The sequence below is a fragment of the Ixodes scapularis genome, unplaced genomic scaffold, assembly GCF_016920785.2.
Source record: "Ixodes scapularis isolate PalLabHiFi unplaced genomic scaffold, ASM1692078v2 PGA_scaffold12__126_contigs__length_90152505, whole genome shotgun sequence".
NCBI classification, from domain to species: Eukaryota; Metazoa; Arthropoda; class Arachnida; order Ixodida; family Ixodidae; genus Ixodes; species Ixodes scapularis.
Genome location: NW_024609838.1, coordinates 445,131 through 463,499, shown reverse-complemented (window position 1 = coordinate 463,499; position 18,369 = coordinate 445,131). Strand labels below are relative to the sequence as shown.

The window sequence follows — 18,369 nt, the reverse complement described above, 5'->3', positions numbered from 1 at the left end:
CGTCCAGTGTATCTCTCTTCTTCGTCCTCGTCCGAGTCACGCTGCTTTTCACTATGAACTACTACCGACTCGCCCAAATGTCCATTCACAAATTGGTGTCTCTGCGGTGTGGCCAGAACATGGTCGACATTTAGACAGTAAGATAGGCACTAGAATTTCATTGCAGTACTCTTTGAAACCTGAAACAGACTATATCACACTTAAAAACACAAATACAAATCTCTTTTTCTTTTTTTAGAAAATTTTGGTAAAGCGGTTTTTTGTTCAATCTGACCGGAGGAGGAGTGCGCAACTCCAGAAGTAACCTTGCTTGCACAAGTGCTGACAGTGTAAACCAGACATCATCCGGAGTTGTAGTCCGGCGTGCAAGCTTTCGTTGTAGACACATGTAACTCGGAAGACAGAGAGTATGACGTGCATTCCTGGCGACCTCCCACTCACAGCGTGTTCAGAGCCAGCAGGTTCCGTATCCGCAGCCTCCACACGGGGTCCTCCACCTGACTCGCCACATGCTCCTTGCGGCTCAGCACCAGCTGGCTCAGCCAGACCTGAACGCGAGAAACCGGGCGCTCCCATTGGACGAGCCGCCCTCGCAGGGGCGGAACTACGGTGCATGAAGCGCGTCTCCGACTGGTGTGACGGCGTCATAAAAGTCTCATGCTGCTGCCTGCAGTGATCCCGGGGGAGGTACAGAAGCGGCGGTGGATGTGGTAGACGCCTGTTCTGCTGCGGTTAGCTCTCCAGCTTGACAGACCCCGTCGCCGAGAATGCGACATCCGCCGGTCGACAACCAGTCGAAGGCGCGCTCCAAATGCCGTAGAACTTCGACCGTCGTGTCTAACTGACCAGGCGCTGACCGTCCAGGTCGGCGTTGTAGAAGAACGCCAGGGACCGCAGGAGCGTCCCAAGGTCGCCGGGCACCCTCGAGGCGGCGTCAAACTCGCGTCGCAGCTCGCGAGCCTGGAACGACGGCCGAGGGACGCGGAAACGATCGTTGAAGCGAGTGACAAACGCAAATGATCGTTTTCGGTGGCCAAAGGACAACGGCCAAAAAAGAAACCGCGTGGTGAAAAAGTGTTCTCGATATGACTGCACCTGTACCCGTCACCTTGAGAAGAAAATCTAACTTTGTGCACGGCTTGTATGCCTTGCGAAGTAGTCCTTATGAGGTCTGGCTGTCGGGGGAGGGGGGGAACGATGCATTTTTGCGTGTGAAATGTGCGTGCCTTTAAAAACATCAAATACCTGATTTAGAATACAGATACAAGTATTCTAATTTGCCACACAAAGGGTGAAATCAGTAACACATCGTGAGGAGCCAAACTTTGCTTCACTGCGGTTCTCAAGGTGGAAACGGGGACAGCCAACGGAATCATTCCGTTGCAACTACAAAAAGCGGTGCACAATTGAGAGCGAAATTGGACTGAATGCAAGGCGAGAAATATTGAAGTCCCCTTCGTTTGATTGCTTGACCCTTTTTGTTGGAGATCTTCAGAAAACCACGTGACTGTGACTCCCGTGTAGTTTTACGTCAAATCCGTAAAACATACGCATTAAATAACAGCCCTAAAATAATATTAAGAGCCAAATAGTCGGCCTACATCTTGGCGACATAACACTACTTGTAGAGCCCCGAAGGGCTCGACGAATAGTGTGATGTTGGCTCATGGTAGACAAATGACACCACCGCTATGCCATGCCGCCACTCCCTGCAGAGTGCTCCCATGCTTCTACGAATGTGAACATTTGTAAGGACTTGCCACGAGCTTTACATGTGTGAAGAGTGACAAGATAGCGTTTTACAGCCGTCTATAACCACAGCTCCTCAACCTAATTGGCTCGTGTCGCCATTAAACTTGAACAACACAGAAACACAATTGTCAAGCTCTCTTTTCCTTTTGGAGCTACCTCCTTTTTTAAGAGTGGTGTTACGTATGAGGAAAAGACATGCACAGACCTGGTGTAGCCTGCTGAGAAAGCCTCGGACACAGGCGTTGATGCGAAGTGCTGCCAGCTGCTGCCTCCGGTATTCCTGCGGGTGTTGTGGAAACCCGTTTGCACCTCATGCCTCTAAAGATTATGTTTCAGGAACGACGGGATCTACCCACCTCGCGGGTTTGTCGACGCAGGGCACTTTTCTTGAGCAAGTCATCGCGGTAGACCTGAAAGGTTTGAGTCGGGACACCGCGCAATTAGAGAGTCCGGCATGTTACAGTCGTCGTCGACAAGGTGATAGCGCACGGGCATTCACCCGGAATGACACGAAGGTGAAAATAACTCCCAGATTGCTGCCCCCCCCCCCCCCCCCCCCCCCCCAAACAAACCGACAGTGATGTTGAGACAAAAATAGTAGCAACTAATGTTGGAGCTAATGTGCCAGACACTGTCAGCTGTAGCACACGAAGGTTTGAATCTACCGCCATCCGAAGGAACAAGGCGGACAAGGATTTTCCAGAACATTCTTGAAGTCACCGAGCAATTCTAATCACGTTTCCAACCCACCTCCGATGACACTGGTTCGACTTGAGAGACAAGACCCCTTAAATCTCCAAAACTTCGTCGGGATATCTCTCGTTGTGAGGTAATGGATTATGGAGTATTAATGAGACAGTGCGTGCACAAAAGACGATCGAAACCCCGATAGTTCGTAGTACACTCAAGAAGTTCCCCTAACAAGATTACCTTGCGGCTGGCTCCACCGAGAGCCTGTTCAGGTTTCTGCCTGAAATCTCCCTCAAAACTGTACATCTTCAGGCTGCGAAAATGACGAAAACAAAGCAGTCACGACAAGGCAACTACGCACAAAAAAATACAATATAGAATAAAGAACCGGCGCTTCGGCGAGAATCGCGCAATCAATGAAAGCGACGCCAACCTTGTGAGGAAAAATCAGCATCCCCTCGTCGATCTCGGGCAACACTCTGCGGGAAATCGCTGCTCGCCGTTATTTCGACGCTAACGGTACTAACGGCTCTTTAAAAGGAGCATAGTCTGTCCGTCAAGCCCTTGGTGCTTTTTAACATGCTCAAGTCGGGAACTTCCTACAGCTGCGACGGATGATCTGTACACAGCGCAGCTGATGCACAGCGCTGGTCCGCAAGCAAGGAGAAGCATGTTTGCAAGTCAGCACAGCAAGCCGAAAAACCAAGCCAAGCCCAAGAAAAGACTAATAATGGTAATGGATAAAAAAAAAGACAAAGTCAATTTATTTTGGACGTTATGTTGCAGCGCTTGGTGTCATTTGATTGTACTAAAATAACGTTGTTTTATATGAAATTACTAAATTAGCGTCTTTCATACAAAGTGATAAAACCTGACTAGTTTAAAAAAGTGTTTAAAAATATATTTTTTTTATTTAAGACACGGTTCCGGATGTGAGCTATATGGCTCTTGCATTTTCGTCATAGCGTCATGGCCTCATGGCGTCATCGTACGCGAGTCGCGACTCGCGAATGTCAACTGTTTCAACTTCAAGTTGGTGTGGGGTTTTGTTTTGTGCTTGTGAGGTACCATCACTGGGTACCATCGAGGTGTTGGTTTAAAATGCTTCGTCTGCTGCGATCACCGTAGCTTATCGATGCATACTGTGACCACTGCCACCGAAGATCATCATGCTGAGCGCGCGTCGAAACCTAGAATGCGGACTCTTATCCCCGACTGCGTTCCGCGCGGCCGAAACTTCGCGGCGACTTCAGAACCTCGAACTCAGTCGGTGTCAAGACCTCGAACAGTCGCACAGTTCGGGCGTCAACTGTCTCTCCCTGGACCCCGTCGAAGGAAGATAGTGAGCTTTATTCACAACGAAGTGACTCCTCAATCATGCCAAAACTTTTTTTCTTTACAGTCTCTTGTCGGGAGGAGCCGACGGCGGTCTCTGTGTCCACGATCTGTTTTCTGAATACGATCGAGTCAAGCGTACCAGTCGGGTCGTCTGCAAATTAGACAGGCAGGTCTTTCTCCCATCATCATCACCATGATCACTCTGATCCCATCCTCGTCGCCAGTTGAAAAACTTGGAACCGAAGGAATGCACACATATCACATTTCCACAGCCTTTTTCTTGATTAGTGCCGAAGCAAAGAGAGGATATTTCCGTTCCCCTCCTTTACAAATTTTTCTTGGGAGCACTGGAGAAGTCATGCCTCTCTCATCATACCTTGCACAGAAACACAAATGCAATGTGGTGTTGCTTTTTTTTTTTTTTTTTTTTTTATTTAGTAACAAGAGTGCTTGTGTATGTTCAGGCATTGGGAAGTTAGCCAGCCACAATGGGTGCCTGGTATCTCCAATGCAGATGATAATTCTTGCCAGTGCAGTACGACTGCTAGCCTGGGGTCTTTAATGCGTGCATCACGCAGAAGTTATGCATGATCTCGCGCCAGTACGACTCTCATCCTAATCAAAACGAGGTAGGAGTGGGGATTAAGCCCAGAATCCCGGGAATCTGCAACGCAAGCTTTCACTCCGCATGCCCCAAGCTGTGGCGTATTGGCATATACGACCATGGACACCCCTCGGGAAAGTCTGTGAGATGTGCCGTAATGACAAGGACGCTGTCTGTCGCAGGAATGAGGCCCACCGCTTTGCAGTGTCCACGGTGCAGTGGTACCCATGCGACACGGGCCTCTTCACTTCCTCCGGCATGGACTCGGAGCTGCGAGTGTGGGACGCCAACGCCCTCAAGGTGGCTGAGGTCCTTCGACTGGGTGCCAAGGTGTACAGCCACCATCTGGAGGAGGCACAGCCCACAATAGTTGCTTGTGAGTTGCACACTGTGCTTGGAGGTGGAACTCACCTTACATGGTGACAACTGCTCTGCAATAACGGTTAAGATCGGCAGGTTGTGGCTATTGGACAGAAATAAGTTTGATTGAACTTCTAAATCCGTGTACGACCAAGGGAATTCGGTAGGAGATTTAGCATTCAAGGCATGGTTGGGATGCTACCAGGCGACTTGTTTCTGTGCATCTTAAAGACAATGACTAATTGTTATACCACTTTGATTTACAAAAAAGATCAGCTATGCGACGGGGTGTTTTGCAGAAGCCTTGAGGTCGAAGCTAGCTGCTCTTTAAACTTTGGTCACTCGGTTAATCTATTGCTTACTTGGAACTTATTGCCTGCAGTGAATTGGCTAATATTTGTTTACCAAATGTATCTGCAAGTAAAAGGTTTAGGGTACTGTCATTGTGTGGACTCTCTGTTCACCATTGTCCTTAAATGACATGTTGTTGGTGTGAGACTGTTTGTGAGCCTAGCCTAATGCTTAGCCATTGTCGTTCTAGTGGGAACAGGACGACCTTGGGTCACCCTGGCCGACCTTCGAACCGGCATCACATGCCAGGAGCTGAGGGGACACTCAGGCAAAGTGCTAGCTGTGCGCTGGAGTCCATCGGCTGCCGGCCTCTTGGCCACGGCCTCTCAGGACAACAAGGCATGCATGATTTATTTTCCACCGGTGTTATTGAAAAGTGATCATAATTAAGGATGAGATACAGAGATAACTCTCGTGTCAAGGCTCTTGGTCACCTTGATAGCAGACGACAGCGAGGGAAAAAGCAGACACATGGAATAGATGGCACAATCTGGAACTGCCCTACTTTCTTGTCACATGTTTTTGGGCTGTAACCCACTCGCTGTGGGAAATGGAACCGCGCCACAACACTGATCCGTGGAGTGACTCGCCAAGCTTTCCATGCAGGTGATGCTCTGGGACATTCGCTGTGCCAGAGGCGCCCTCGCGGCTTTGAAGGGCCACAGTGGCGCAGCCACTTCGCTAGCCTTCCTTCCAGATGGCCTGGTGCTCTTTTCCCTCGGTGCTGACAATCGTCTCAGAGCTTGGGACATTGCGCGCCGTCGTGAACTTCACTTCTTTGGTGCCATTGTGCCCAATGAGTTAGTTGCCTCTAGCTACTTTGCTCCTCCAGACAATTCACTCAAAGTGTTTTTGAGATAAATGTAAAGATTTAAATCTTTTAAATGTTGAATGGATGCCCTTAGCATGTTCTGACAAGACTTGTTCTATGTAGTTTTTATTTGTTTTGCGGTCATCCTTCCACAGCTGCTTGTTTTCACATACTGCCAGAATCTGAAACAGAACAATTACCCATCCTTCCACAGCTTGTTGTTTTCACATACTGCCAGAATCTGAAACAGAACAATTACCCTGGGGTATTTTATTTGCTAGACAGTTTATATGCTAAAGTTAACTTAGTAAACTCCTATGTTTGCTTGTCTTCTACCACCAGGAGGCCCGTGCAGATGGCCATATCTTCCGAAGTGATCTTGGTACCATCAGGACGTCGTTTGCTTGCTATGGACTTTCGTGATGATGGTGGCATCAGTTCCCTAAAAGGGGCTCACTTCGGGCAAGCCAACTGTGTGCTGCTCTGTCCCTTGACCCTAGAAGCTTACAGTGGTGCAATGGACCACACTATCCTGTGCTGGACAGCAAATCCTGACAAAGAGCGTGCCATGGACGATCACCAAGACGGACTGCCCGATGCGTGGAGCAGTGACGAGGAAATGTGAAATATCTTGTAATACAATGAGCAATCAAAGCTTGAGAAAGTGATATTTGCAACTTTCACGATCTGTAGGGGCACACTGGTGCTTATCAAAATGGCTGTCATCTGGATGATCGTCGTATAACAGCAGTATAAGGCTGGGTCTGCGACACGTAAGTAATTCTAGTTTTTCTATATACGAACAGTATTAGAGCCTGACTTCATTTTTCCACGTCGGGAAGGTGTAGGCAATTACCTTTATTCTGAAGCCTATCATCCAGAAGCAAGGGAGCGCAACTCTTACATCACGGTACCACCATAGCTAAAAGTTGCAAATACCAATGTCAAAGAGTCTCAAAACTGTCTACCGACTAGACGTGTCTGCGGTGAATGTGCTCTTCCGTGCTTGCAGTAACTTTTTCCCACAGCAGGTGTGCTTTCCCATCTGCAATTTGGATATTGACTGCAACCACTGTGACATTAAAAGACAGGTGAGTGTTTAGCACAAAGAATGTTGGTGAAAGTGTAGTGAAATGGTGGGAGGATGTAAGAGAGAAAATAAATGATTGAGATTCCCATGTTACATTCATGTGTCAATCAATCCCAAGACAAGGAAGCATAAAATCGTGACCAGATTAGAACGATAAGAGATCTGATTCTTATAATTTTCTTTTTTTATTGCAAAACAGTCGTTTATTTAAATGCTATGCTCAATAAACCTAAATATGCCGGGTAAAAAAGAACGTACAAACGCTTGCGACGTTAGCGCCAACGTGATGCTAGCGGCTTTCCTCGTCAGGGTGCCAAATGCGCGCGGACGGTCGCTTCCCTGCTTCCCTACTAAGTCTCATATTTACGTATTTACCATCTTTCAACGCGGGCTCGTAGAGACCAACGTGAGTGTTCATTTATTCACTTCAAAACACACTCTTATACTTACAAAAAGATTAAGCTTGACCGCAGTAAAGTACCGTGGTACAATTTACCACTACTGGTTTACTCTTTGAACATATATAACCCGCGAGATGTGAGATGCCGCAAATGATCTGACGTTTGTAGCTGTACCTGGCGTTCCAGCGACTTCAACCGCTCCTACCTTTATTAACTTGTCTCGATGGCCCAAAAACTTCCGTTATGATCCTTGAATAATCCTGCATGCGAGCACCCTAATTATTTAAGAACGGCAACGTTGAATCCAAGCGAGGAAGCAAGCAACGTTTAAGCACTGCACCGCAGTTAACGACAGCTCGCCTCAGTTCAAGGTCTGTATCGGTTTAAGTTATAACTATGCAAAAACGTTTGCTTCTTTTCTTTCTTTATTTTTTTTCCCCTCCTGTAGGATGGCGGCCCATGCTCCCACGGTCAAAGGCTTTACGTTTGGAGCAGCACCGGCGCCGAGCACTCTCGGCCCTGCAGCTACCACCGGTACCACTGGTCAGCACCGCTACTGTTCACTTCTTGATTCTCGTGGTACTATTTGAAGTCGCGTATAAACAGAATTTACTCGTTTAATTTTTGATGCTAGGGTTCTCGTTTGGGACCACAAGCGCTCCAGCGACAGCGAGCACGTTCACGTTTGGCCAGACCGCACCTGCGACAGCGGTTGCGAGCACATCGGCGCCTGCAACCAGCGTTCCGTCTCTCTTTGGAACCACGACAGCCGCAGGTGACTTAAGTTTCCTCCACTAAAAGTATCCATCCGTTCATGAATTTGTCCCTTGTGGTAAAGAGACATTGTTGACTTCAAATGAAGATGGAAAGCTTTTTACCGCACGAATTTTCTAGATTTCACTTATGTTAAAGCAGTCTTCGGTTTAGTCTGTCATTAATAAGATTTTTTTTTTTTTTTTTACAGCTTCATTGACACAGCCAACGACTAGTTCTTCAGCTTCTCCGTAAGTAGAACCTAGAGGAATTGCTATTTACCGCGGGGACAAGCACGCATTAGACAACAGCCATCGCTGCTTAATGTGTCGTTGCCACGGGCCTTTTACCACTGTGTGAGCTTTGTCGACTTGATCGGATTGCTCGAGTATGTCGATCCCACGAATGAGTTTCTTCAAAGCCGCAACAGACAAGATCTAAAGCCTCGCGGATCCAGAATCTGCGAGACGCCCATGCAGTATGTAAGAACTAAGCATTTTTAGGTACACTATCCAGAAGACTGGCTTTGCAAACATATCCTGGAGGCCAGGAGAATTATTATAGTCGCTGACAGAATGAGAACGCCCAGCCTTGAGCACACACTCTGTGCCTTTTGCCGTGTTTTGGTAGCGCACGCATGCTCTAGGTGCACCAGACGCCAAACCGTAATCGAAGGTAAGACGCTTGCACTGGAGGCGAGACAACTGAAGCCCTTCCCTGCCATCCTCACCTTGTCATTGACTATGCTACTGCCCGATACAAAGGGTATAGCCAATACTATCCACCATCTTCGTCAGATTTTGCCGTCTAAGCTCGAGTTTCGACAAAAGTTTGATAGGTCGCCACACCTCCGCGCAGGATGCACTACCGTCTGCTCGAGGAGAATGTGAACCAGTGGAAGCTGGAGCTGGAGGAGCACGAGGCGACGTTCGTGAATCAGGCGACCCAGGTGAACGCCTGGGACCGTCTGCTCCTGGCCAATGGCGAGAAGATCGGGGAGCTGAGCGACCTTGTGGACAGGGTCAAGCTGGACCAGCAGCGCCTCGACCATGAGCTGGACTTCATCGCCGCCCAGCAGGGCGAGCTGCAGGAGCTGCTCGAACCCCTGGAGCGGGGCATCCAGGCCACGCCGGGGCTGTCTGTCCAGCAGCATGCGGACCTGGAGCGCGAACACACGTGCGTCTGCCCTCGCGTATAGTCTGTTGCGGTTTAAGTAAAGGTATGGTGGCTGATCTGCGACTCCAACCGGTGTGGTTCGCACGTCGTTCTGCCCTCGCATCGAAAGTGGTTCTGAAGTGGCAACAAATGCCTTCTCGCTGCTGTCAGCACCACCAGGCTCAATACCGCTCGCTGCGGCTGCTGCTTCGATTTCCCCCGGCGAAAAGAGCCATTCGGCAAGCCGTTTCCAGCGTGGACAGACAAATAAACGCTTCATGTGCAGTTTGCTTGGGAGGGGGTGTCATGAAGAACCAAGAAAAGGTTGTTCTGGTAGAGAATTAAAAGAGAGGAAAAGAAAGGTAAAAGGAATTCAGAAAGGCAGTGAGGATGAGAAAGAGTAGGTAGACAAAGATAAAACTTTGTCTAACCTATGGCAATGCCATTTGACTCTGGGAGGGGTGAAGAGGAGGAGGGCAAGGAAGGAGGGAACTCCAGTGCACTAATTTATGTTACTTGTAGTGTTGGGCCGTAGGGAAATGGTACGACACTCCGTGTGTAGTTTGTTAGCTTACGATGAGGCTTTGGCTAACACCTCATAGGCGCAACAAGGCTGCTGTGCCAGCACTTGACACAAACCTCGTACGATGAGAGCGAAACCCGAGCGCTCGACGGGTCCAACCAGATAGCAGCGTCGCGTGGGTAAGCCTCTCAGCCATTGACGCCGCTCCCACTCCTACTCCTTGCAGGTACCACCTGGCCGAGAACGTCAATGCCCAGCTGCGGTGCATGTCGCAGGACATCAAGGACATCATTCAGCAGCTGAATGCAGCCAATGCAGCGGTGGCCCAAGACAAACCTGTAAGTTGGTCTGCCACGGGATAGTCCATCAAATGCTGTTGAGACAAAATGGCCTGCAAATCACTCGTGAGCAGTCTCAAACAAACCTGCAAAACAACCTATGGGCTCATAGCTTTCGCCAATGTGAAATGAGGTGTAGAGGACCTGGACTGACCTTATTTTTCCTTTTCTTTCGTTCTTTGTTGTTAGCTGAATCAGGTGTCCAAGGTCCTCAATGCACACATGGACGCACTGTCTTGGGTGCAGCATAACTCGGGTGAGTTGACACATCTCTAGCCATACACATAGGTTCTGCAGTACCTCGAAAAAGGATAGTTCACAAAGAAACCTTTTCTTTTTTTCTTTCTTTTGTTGAAGGACTGCTGCAGAAACAGCTTCAAGAGTTGGAGCGGGCCTGCCAACAGCGGAGAGGAAACGTGGATCAGCTCGTCCGGCGCTGACTCGTTCGCTCTTTCGAAATAAACTTTTCTAACTTGTCGTGTTTTTAACCTCGCTTCTGCTTGCCTTTCATTTCGGGGCCTTGCGTACCCTTGCTGCATTCCAGTGTTTGAATGAATCGCTCTTTTGCCAGGGTTTTCATGGCTACGGGGCACCGTCGCGGCACGAAATCTTCCTACGAGACCGGCAGGAATAGGACGACTCGGCAAGTTGCCTTTTACAAGGAGCAAAAGCTTGCACTTGGCATCGTTGTCACGAGGTGCGCGTTAAAGGGGCCCTGCAAGGACTTTTTTACTGGTTTTTAATTTGCACCGAACCTGAGCGCACTGAACGTAGTAACTTAATGAAACTTCTTTTTTCGAATTTCGCTTTATTTTAAAAGTTATAAGCAAATTAAAATTACGAAAACAAGCAAAAAATAACCTCCTTCGTGACGTCCTTGGTTGCTTGAGTGGCTGTGAAGTAGAGGAAGGGCAGTGAGCTCGGCGAGCGCTCAGGGCTGCTGCACTCCGTGTCGATGGCGCGAGAGGGCGCGAGAGGGCGCCACTAAAGCGTGTTCTGGCTAGTCTGTATGAAGAGGGCAGCCAGGGCGGCTCTCATTCAGTTTGCTGCGCAATTAAACACTAATTCGGCATCGACACTTCATTGGCCACAAACGAAAACAAACACGAGGTAAAGATCAGTTCAGAACGGCAGCCAACTTGCGCTGCCATACCGCCAAAGGGCCAAACCGCAAACAAAGCTGCTCGCCGAAGGCCTTCGGAACACTCGGAACCGGTCGGATCCTCGACTGCAGCGCCGCTGCGTACATCCGGGACCTTTCTACGCTCGCTGCCCGTCGGTACCTGATCCCACAACACCTTTCTAGTATGCGCCGTCTTTACCACCGCTTGGTGGCAGGTATGTCAACGGGTCGTTTCCTGTTTCCGTACTTTATAAACAGCATTTGTTTAATTTCCGATCTAAAATGCTGGACAAAAACTACTTTTATAAACGGCTAGCGCCACTTATATTTTGTATTTCGCGTAAAAAGCTTTTAGCGGCTCTGACCAGTAGTAAGCCCAGGACCAAGGACGTCACGTTCTACGCGCTTTCATGCATCATCCGGTCAAAATATGACTCGCTGATATTTAGTTACTCTCTCCGTGCCCGCTGGCTTGCCCGAACACCAAGAGACGTGGAAACCGCAAAAAAGGTAGACGCTTAAATAGGATTGCAGGGCCCCTTAAAGGCTGGTTCGCACATTCCCATTTGATTGTGACTGATGCGTCAACACTGCTTGACTGCTTAAAGGCCCACCTAGAGAATAGTCTTCTGCTGGCCAGAAAAACAGTTTCCGGTTTCCTTCTCTCCATTCCTTCTCTCCCCACACTAGTGGGTCTCGGCTACTCCCCACGGGGGGGAGGTTTTGAGGGAGAGTTTCCTCCTTTCTGGTTTGTCGGTTGCGGGCCGAAGCTTTTTCAGCCTCGGCATGGTCAAATCTATGCGCTATCGCTTATAACCTTGTCGGAGCCATTTTAAGATCATGGTTAAAAAACGACGAGTGCAAAATAGGATATGTATACGGAACGTAACTGTTGCAGGGCTTGACGCCGGTGTGCTATCTCTTCGTAAACACTAACGAACGGTTGCAACGCAGCGGCGGTCACAGTTGGAATGCAAATGAGTAAACCAGCTTTTAGAGACTCCAAATTAGCGGCCTTGCAAAGTCAATTGAATCAGCCCTCTACAACAGGGGCACAGGCAGCCCCTCCCTTCCTCCCCGATAGAAGCATCCCTAGGTGCGATTTGACCAGGGTCAGATGAGCAAGCGAGCTCCGTCCCCAGCTACGCTCGTAAACGTCTCAAAAGCAAGAGTAAGCGCCGTCATATCTGCCCCACAAGCCACATCATCACGATTTGAGCAGTACACAGGATCGGAGATTGGTATAAAATGAAATGTTTGCGACACTTTTTGTTTTTGTGTTTTCGAAAATACTTTGCGCAGTGCTTTCAAAAAGAGAGCACTATGGTACCCGAGCTTTTGGTAGCTCGCCCGGGTACCTACCTGCCGGGGAAACTGCCAACGGCTGCCAAGAGAAAGTGGGAAGTCTTTTCCCTCGTCCAGAGCAAAGAGACTCCTGGCGACCGGGATGCGGAACGGTCGTGGCAATTTTCTCGGGTGTTTCCTCGGACCGGGCTATTGCAGTGTCGGCAGGCAAGGTTGCATTACCTCGCCGGCACAGAGGCTTTTCCAGGTTGTTGAGGGGCGACTGAGCGCGGATAAAAAATTAGGCGCAAGTCACACCCAACCTTTGCCCCGCGCTCAATCGTGAAAGACAAAGAATCCGGTGCACATGCCTCGTGTTTGTAAACAAGGAGCTCTGGTGTAAACAGGCTGGACATTGTACCCCCTGTGCGGAGCGCGTTCGTCCGCTCCTTTTCCAGGGGCTGTGGCGACGTTAGAAAGCTGAGCTCCGATTGGCTCTGAATGAAGGATAGTGGGTAGACCTCGAGGCAGTTTTGCTTTGAAGTCTTCCCACTATCCTTCGGTCGCAGCCAATCGGAGCTCGGCGTTCTGACGTTGCCACAACCCCTGCAAAAGAAAAGACGAACTTGCACTCCGCATTCACTCGGGTAGAAATCGGACCAAGAGTATCGGTTTTTAAGATATTCCTTTTAGCTGGCACATTCCACTGGGGGGGTTTGTAGGCAGTCATCAATATAGGCTCTGCACTACTCAACGCCGACATTAAAATGTTTAAAGCGTAAAAAAAAAAGTTTTAAAAGTTGCATTTGCGAAAGCATCGGTGCCAATGTGCCTTTGCCACGACCACGTGACCCACACACATTGCATTGCCACCAGATCAACCTGCAACTGCTTGCGACCCTCTCTTGAAACGATTAACAGCTAAATTTCATCTACTCCCAGCACCTCCGCTGACCCACATTGGCTTAAACGCGAGTGGAATGTACACAGCCACCGTCCAACACGTGGACGAAACCTAACTTTGTTTATTTTAACGACGGGTTACGAGACTCCCATTGGAATGTGTCAACCAAATTGAGCATCAAGATGTTCGCCACTAAATTCCAAGTAATTAATGTGCTCTCGGTCACGTTTACTACAGTTCACATTATCCGGAACGAATCAGTTCTTCATTTCAAGTGCCCTTCTCTACTAATATATCTTAAGTTTTGGGGAAGATACCTCGTATATTGAAGAATGCAGCAATTGGCACTGAACTTGTTCGATTTGCTCGCACCAGCCGACACTAGTGCAGAAAAGCATTAAATCGAACGAGACATACACAAAATGGAAACTGTTGCAGGAGGGGCAGGCAAATCGAACGAGTCTCCTATGAACAATTTTAGACCCACCAACAGCACCCACAGTGCAATGTGAGCAATGCTGCGGAGGCATGGGCTACTGGGTGTGGCATCCTTGTGGATTTCAATCCTACGTTGCACAGCCAAATCGGCCTGCACACCTAGGTCACGAGTCGACGTAAAGCAAGAAGTGCAAGCTGATTTGTCGATTCCAAAGGGACCCAAATATTATGGATAGCTATAGACTAACCTGCGACATTGCTAGAAGGGACACTGCCATGACCCCTTCTAGTAGAACGAGAATAAGGACCTAGACAACCCTTTTCTTAGGGAGTCTTTCTTCACAGCGATCACCCATACGAGCTGCACCCTATTCCATTAACACGAATCAATCAAATTTTTACTGGGCACAGGCAACTGGAATACGTTATACCCATTCACAATGGCTCCAGAAACGACCCCAATGTATTTGCTGTGGCATCAACCTTTTTTTCTCAACACAATAGTCTGTTGCAGGTTTAGAGTAGCAGGATTGGTGGTTTTCTCCTCTCCAGCATTGTCTGCTTAAGTGGAAAAAGTAAAAGGCTCTGTGCAAGAAGCTCGTTCTCCTGTTCTTAACCTGTTAGACCTGCGATAACGGTTGTATATTTGCATTTCGTTTTATGAAGGTGGATGTTCCTTTTGTATGCCACTTGTTCAAAAAGTGAGGGGACTAAAGGAACATAAATGGTGTCGTCCAACCCAGAGAAAGAGCGCCGCGGCACACCGGCACGTACCCCACCTTGGGTCGCAGCACGGGACCAGACTCGCTCAATTCTCGCGTCGGAAAAAGACGACACCTCGACGCTCGACACCAAACTCCACAGTCGCAGGCTTCCACGTCGCTTCACAGCAGACCGTGCAGGAAGCCACTTTGACCGGGCCACAAACATGGTGTAGTCGCCGCACGCACGAGAGGCACACATTACCGAAACAAGAAAAAGGAGGAAGCCTTTACTGCACACACACACGCATCCTGCAGCGACGACTTCCACAGCCGCGACGAAACGGTCCGCCCCCCTCGGCTCTTGCGGCCGCGCAAAGTCACGAGGAGGAGCAGACGACGGCGGAGGAAGGCAGAGCACCCGCGCAAGCAGAGTCTGTACAGGGCGCGAGATCACTCGCCACGTCGACGGGAGAGACTAGAGCTGTTGTAGTGGGTTCGAGGACGGCGGGCCGCGACACCTGGCGTCACGTGCTCGGCCGGCGGCGCTGCGGCGTGGGGGTGCCGCCGCCGCCCCGTATCCTCTGCGACCGCCGCGTCGTGTGCTTGGCCTCGCGGCAGCGTTGGCAGGTGAACTCCTCGGGAATGTTGTTCCGCCGGATCTTGGCGCACGACAGGTGGATCCAGGTGAGGCACTCCGAGCACTCGATCATGGGGCGCCCCGCAAAGGGTTTCAGGCAGAAGCACGTGATCAGGTCGTGGGAGTCCTCGTCCGTCATGTTGCCTCCGCGGCGGCCCAGAGGGCCCGGCTCCGCCGTATCCTCTTCAGTGGCGTCCCCTGGGGAGAGAAATCGTGCCACGCAATCGGTTTTGCTGCTGTCTGCAGGCACGTATACAGCGCTCGGAGACTTGCCCTACACCACATCTAAAGGTGACCCGCTTATGCTTGCTGCCATGTGGCATTACACGCTGACGTGACTGGTATATTGTTTACCTCTCTCAGTAGCATCTTAGGACTGCATCACATGTTACAGTATGAAACATACAATCTACGTGAGTGGCGATGCCCACATTCCCCAGCAGTTATCTATCCTATAGAACACTCAGGGTAACTCGTAATTGTAGTCAGGAGGAACTCTCCAAAATGTGAATTGCCTGACGGCTCAATTTTTGATGGCTGTTGATTTTGCATCACGGTATAACTGGTGAAGCCGACATTCGGAAGTGGGAGGGCCAAACTAAATCAAGGAAGACCTAATAACACAGAGACTTTCTAGACTAGTGGGGTCGGCATTTTGTTTTCGCTTCCACCCTAATGTGGACGTTTGAAATCCTACTCGTATATTTTGTCGCTGGCTGGCACAGAACATACAGACCGACGAGACAGCAATAACTAGCTACCTCGGGACTTCGGCAACCACCGCTAATAAACGTGGGGCACTGATAAGCCGGCATCGTGCCACTTCACGCCATACTGGTTGCCTCACAAGGACAATGGGGAGGGAGACACTAGGGAAAGACCTCACGATAGGTCAAGTACTTGCCAAGAGATCTAGCTTTGAGAGCAAACAGGCGTCTGCTAAAGCAACATCTCCACACAAAACTAAGTTGCAGCCTGCGCACTCCACCGCCCACATGACAGCAGTGTGCCACTGCAGCATTCAAACATACACTCCAACCCACAATGTGTACCACAGGGCTCCAAGGCTGCACACAAGTCAGGTCTGCACCGAGCGGCCCCCAGAAAATGGGAACACACCCGAAAATTCTTCGATGGTACCAGTGCGTAACTCTGACCTCCAGGACCGAGCGCAGTCAAGCCCGTAGCGTCCTTCAGCGGCATCATGCGCGCGTTCACGGACGACGTGCGAACAAGGAAGCGTTTCAACGTCATCGCCCTCACGGGCGCAACATCAGCGATCAGCATGGCGCGAAGCCGACAAACCAGCATAAACAGTAGCATCCTCTATCCGTCGCGGTTTATCGTTCAACGACATGAAGAAATGCGGTGAAAAGAACAACCTACCTCGTGCCGCGTCGCCATCGGAGACATCGGCGTGCTGCTTGAGACTGTCTACGCTGTCCGCCGAGCTGTCCGACGGACTCGCCGCCTTCTCGCGAAGCTCCTCTTGCTTGATGCTCTCATAGTTCTCGTACTCGAGGATGAACTTGCAGAACGAAATGAAATCCTCCGAAGTCCGCTGGCGTTTCCTCGGTGGCGCCTCGTCCTGCGGAGAGAACAAATCGGAAACGCAGAAATTACGATCACACGCCAGCGAACGAAGCGGCCAGCGACGCTCCGGCGACGAAACCGAAGCATCCATGGCGGCGGTCGTCGCCGTGACTGGGAGGCACCCGAGATCGTCCGAAGGCAGCAATGCGACAGGCGCTACGCTTCGACCGGCTCGAGCACGGGAGGTATGAAATCGGGACTCGATCCGCTAGCGTGTCCGTGCGCTGTAAAACGCTGGCTTTTTGTTCAAGCTACGGCGCGAGGCGAGAATGTCATCTGAGCGTGGGGGAGACAGGACTTCCTCCAAACGACGCGAGGTGTTCGACGCAAGTGTTTCGGCCGAAACAAGTGGATGTGAAACGCGGAGAACTCACCGTTCCCGAGTTGAAGCGTTCCGTCTTGAAAATGAGTGCCTTGGTTCCTGGGAAAATGGAAGGAAAAAAAAGAAAACGATGAGTTGGGAATCGCATCAATGGACGCTCATGTCGTCTTTCTCCCACCCCGAGCAACTATCACCCCAAACGGGCTCTGCTCCACAGCGACCACTGAATTTGTAGTCGACGACTCGGCGTCGGCGATAAACTTTAACGCTCCGGGAATCTGCCTGCAGCTAAAACGAGGCAGATGTAGCCGCACAATTGCCAATGGCACAGTTGGAACCGTTCGACAGATTGAGCCAAAAGAAGCAAACTCCAGTGGTCGTGCGCTTCAGCCAGGGAATGAGGGGGTACCTACCATTCACTTCCCCCTCCATACTCGCCAAAGTCCCGCTGGAAATAATCATTACATTGTTGGTCAACCGAGAAATTACGAAAACATTTGTCTTCCTTCAGAAACGACACACACACGCAGCGGGGAACACTAGACGAAACAGCAGCAAAGTCCGGGGTGCCGAGCAGTCTTCCCAGCATTCAGCGCTTCACGGGAGCTGCTCACCTATTGTGGAAAACTGAGGGGAGTCCGGCAGTCCGCCGAAGGAAACCCCCACTTTCAAAATGGTACGTTCCAAAAGTAACTTGCGAGGCGTAATTTCGTACTTCATTTTTTCTTTTTTTTTTTTTTGGCAGAGGATGTTTTGAATTTAAAATCGAAACTAGTTTCTGTCGTAGTACAGAATCGTCAGAACCATTGATAATTGACAGAACTATAAATCCTACTAACGTTGAATTAACCTGAGACTGGAGAAAAAAAGAAACATAAAAACGCCTCAACTTTTTTTTTTTTTTTATTATTATACTAATACCTCTGGTACCGAGTTTATCCACCGCAAGCAAGGTTTATATATATAAAGAAAAGGAAGTGAAAAATCAATAAAAAGGAGGCTATACTTCGTTTCACCTTATCTGCGAGCGAAGCCAAAGCTAGAAGCGCGAGACCAGCGCTTTTTGCGTTTCTCCCCAGCTCGCGCGCTCGAGCAAAGCCTGAACGCACGGAGCTTTCGTGCTCGCGCTTCCAGCTTTGCCTTCGCTCGCACATAAGGTGAAACGAAGTATAGAACCATGTGACGAGCTCGGCCAACC

The 18,369-nt window shown here is 49.8% G+C and overlaps 4 protein-coding genes across 4 annotated transcripts in view; 2 read left to right on the top strand and 2 right to left on the bottom strand.

Moving 5' to 3' along the window:
- Positions 1-3,151, bottom strand: part of LOC120846360 (ubiquitin-protein ligase E3C) — a 31,943-nt gene extending 28,792 nt beyond the window's left edge. Inside the window, exons 1-6 of the mRNA XM_040218097.3 lie at positions 2,876-3,151; positions 2,683-2,755; positions 2,109-2,162; positions 1,958-2,032; positions 847-960; positions 442-548 (exon numbers count right to left, since the gene is read on the bottom strand). Coding sequence (XP_040074031.1) covers positions 442-548; positions 847-960; positions 1,958-2,032; positions 2,109-2,162; positions 2,683-2,748 — 416 coding nt within the window. The 5' untranslated portion in view covers positions 2,749-2,755; positions 2,876-3,151. The remainder of the gene's footprint in view (positions 1-441; positions 549-846; positions 961-1,957; positions 2,033-2,108; positions 2,163-2,682; positions 2,756-2,875) is intronic.
- A 244-nt stretch (positions 3,152-3,395) lies between these two features.
- LOC121832872 (DNA excision repair protein ERCC-8-like) lies at positions 3,396-6,566 on the top strand. Its single transcript, XM_040218096.1, has 6 exons — positions 3,396-3,784; positions 3,845-3,946; positions 4,567-4,760; positions 5,286-5,434; positions 5,702-5,895; positions 6,249-6,566. The coding sequence occupies exons 1-6, from the start codon at positions 3,612-3,614 to the stop codon at positions 6,529-6,531; spliced, it is 1,095 nt and encodes a 364-aa protein (XP_040074030.1). The 5' UTR covers positions 3,396-3,611; the 3' UTR covers positions 6,532-6,566.
- Positions 6,567-7,326: 760 nt separating this feature from the next.
- On the top strand, positions 7,327-10,654 carry LOC120846358 (nuclear pore glycoprotein p62). Its single transcript, XM_042289364.1, has 8 exons — positions 7,327-7,402; positions 7,846-7,940; positions 8,032-8,172; positions 8,362-8,401; positions 9,009-9,326; positions 10,055-10,166; positions 10,356-10,422; positions 10,524-10,654. Exons 2-8 carry the CDS (start codon positions 7,847-7,849, stop codon positions 10,604-10,606), a joined length of 855 nt encoding a protein of 284 aa, XP_042145298.1. The 5' UTR covers positions 7,327-7,402; position 7,846; the 3' UTR covers positions 10,607-10,654.
- Positions 10,655-14,877: 4,223 nt separating this feature from the next.
- Positions 14,878-17,787, bottom strand: LOC120846357 (PHD finger protein 13). Its single transcript, XM_040218094.2, has 4 exons — positions 17,585-17,787; positions 17,224-17,270; positions 16,643-16,844; positions 14,878-15,454 (listed from the first exon to the last, which is right to left on the bottom strand). Exons 1-4 carry the CDS (start codon positions 17,631-17,633, stop codon positions 15,144-15,146), a joined length of 609 nt encoding a protein of 202 aa, XP_040074028.1. The 5' UTR covers positions 17,634-17,787; the 3' UTR covers positions 14,878-15,143.
- Positions 17,788-18,369: the final 582 nt, after the last annotated feature.

Bases quoted from the DNA above. Each gene is read 5' to 3' on its own strand.
- LOC120846357 (XM_040218094.2), bottom strand. From the start codon at position 17,633: ATGATTATTTCCAGCGGGACTTTGGCGAGTATGGAGGGGGAAGTGAAT. The intron at 16,845-17,223 runs GTGAGTTCTCCG...TTCTCTCCGCAG, and splicing joins AACGCTTCAACTCGGGAACG to GACGAGGCGCCACCGAGGAA. The intron at 15,455-16,642 runs GTAGGTTGTTCT...TTCTCTCCCCAG, and splicing joins CGATGGCGACGCGGCACGAG to GGGACGCCACTGAAGAGGAT.
- LOC120846358 (XM_042289364.1), top strand. From the start codon at position 7,847: ATGGCGGCCCATGCTCCCACGGTCAAAGGCTTTACGTTTGGAGCAGCA. The intron at 7,941-8,031 runs GTCAGCACCGCT...TTTTGATGCTAG, and splicing joins AGCTACCACCGGTACCACTG to GGTTCTCGTTTGGGACCACA. The intron at 9,327-10,054 runs GTGCGTCTGCCC...TACTCCTTGCAG, and splicing joins GACCTGGAGCGCGAACACAC to GTACCACCTGGCCGAGAACG.
- LOC121832872 (XM_040218096.1), top strand. From the start codon at position 3,612: ATGCTGAGCGCGCGTCGAAACCTAGAATGCGGACTCTTATCCCCGACT. The intron at 3,947-4,566 runs GCAGGTCTTTCT...TGTCTGTCGCAG, and splicing joins GTCGTCTGCAAATTAGACAG to GAATGAGGCCCACCGCTTTG. The intron at 4,761-5,285 runs GTGAGTTGCACA...TTGTCGTTCTAG, and splicing joins ACAGCCCACAATAGTTGCTT to TGGGAACAGGACGACCTTGG.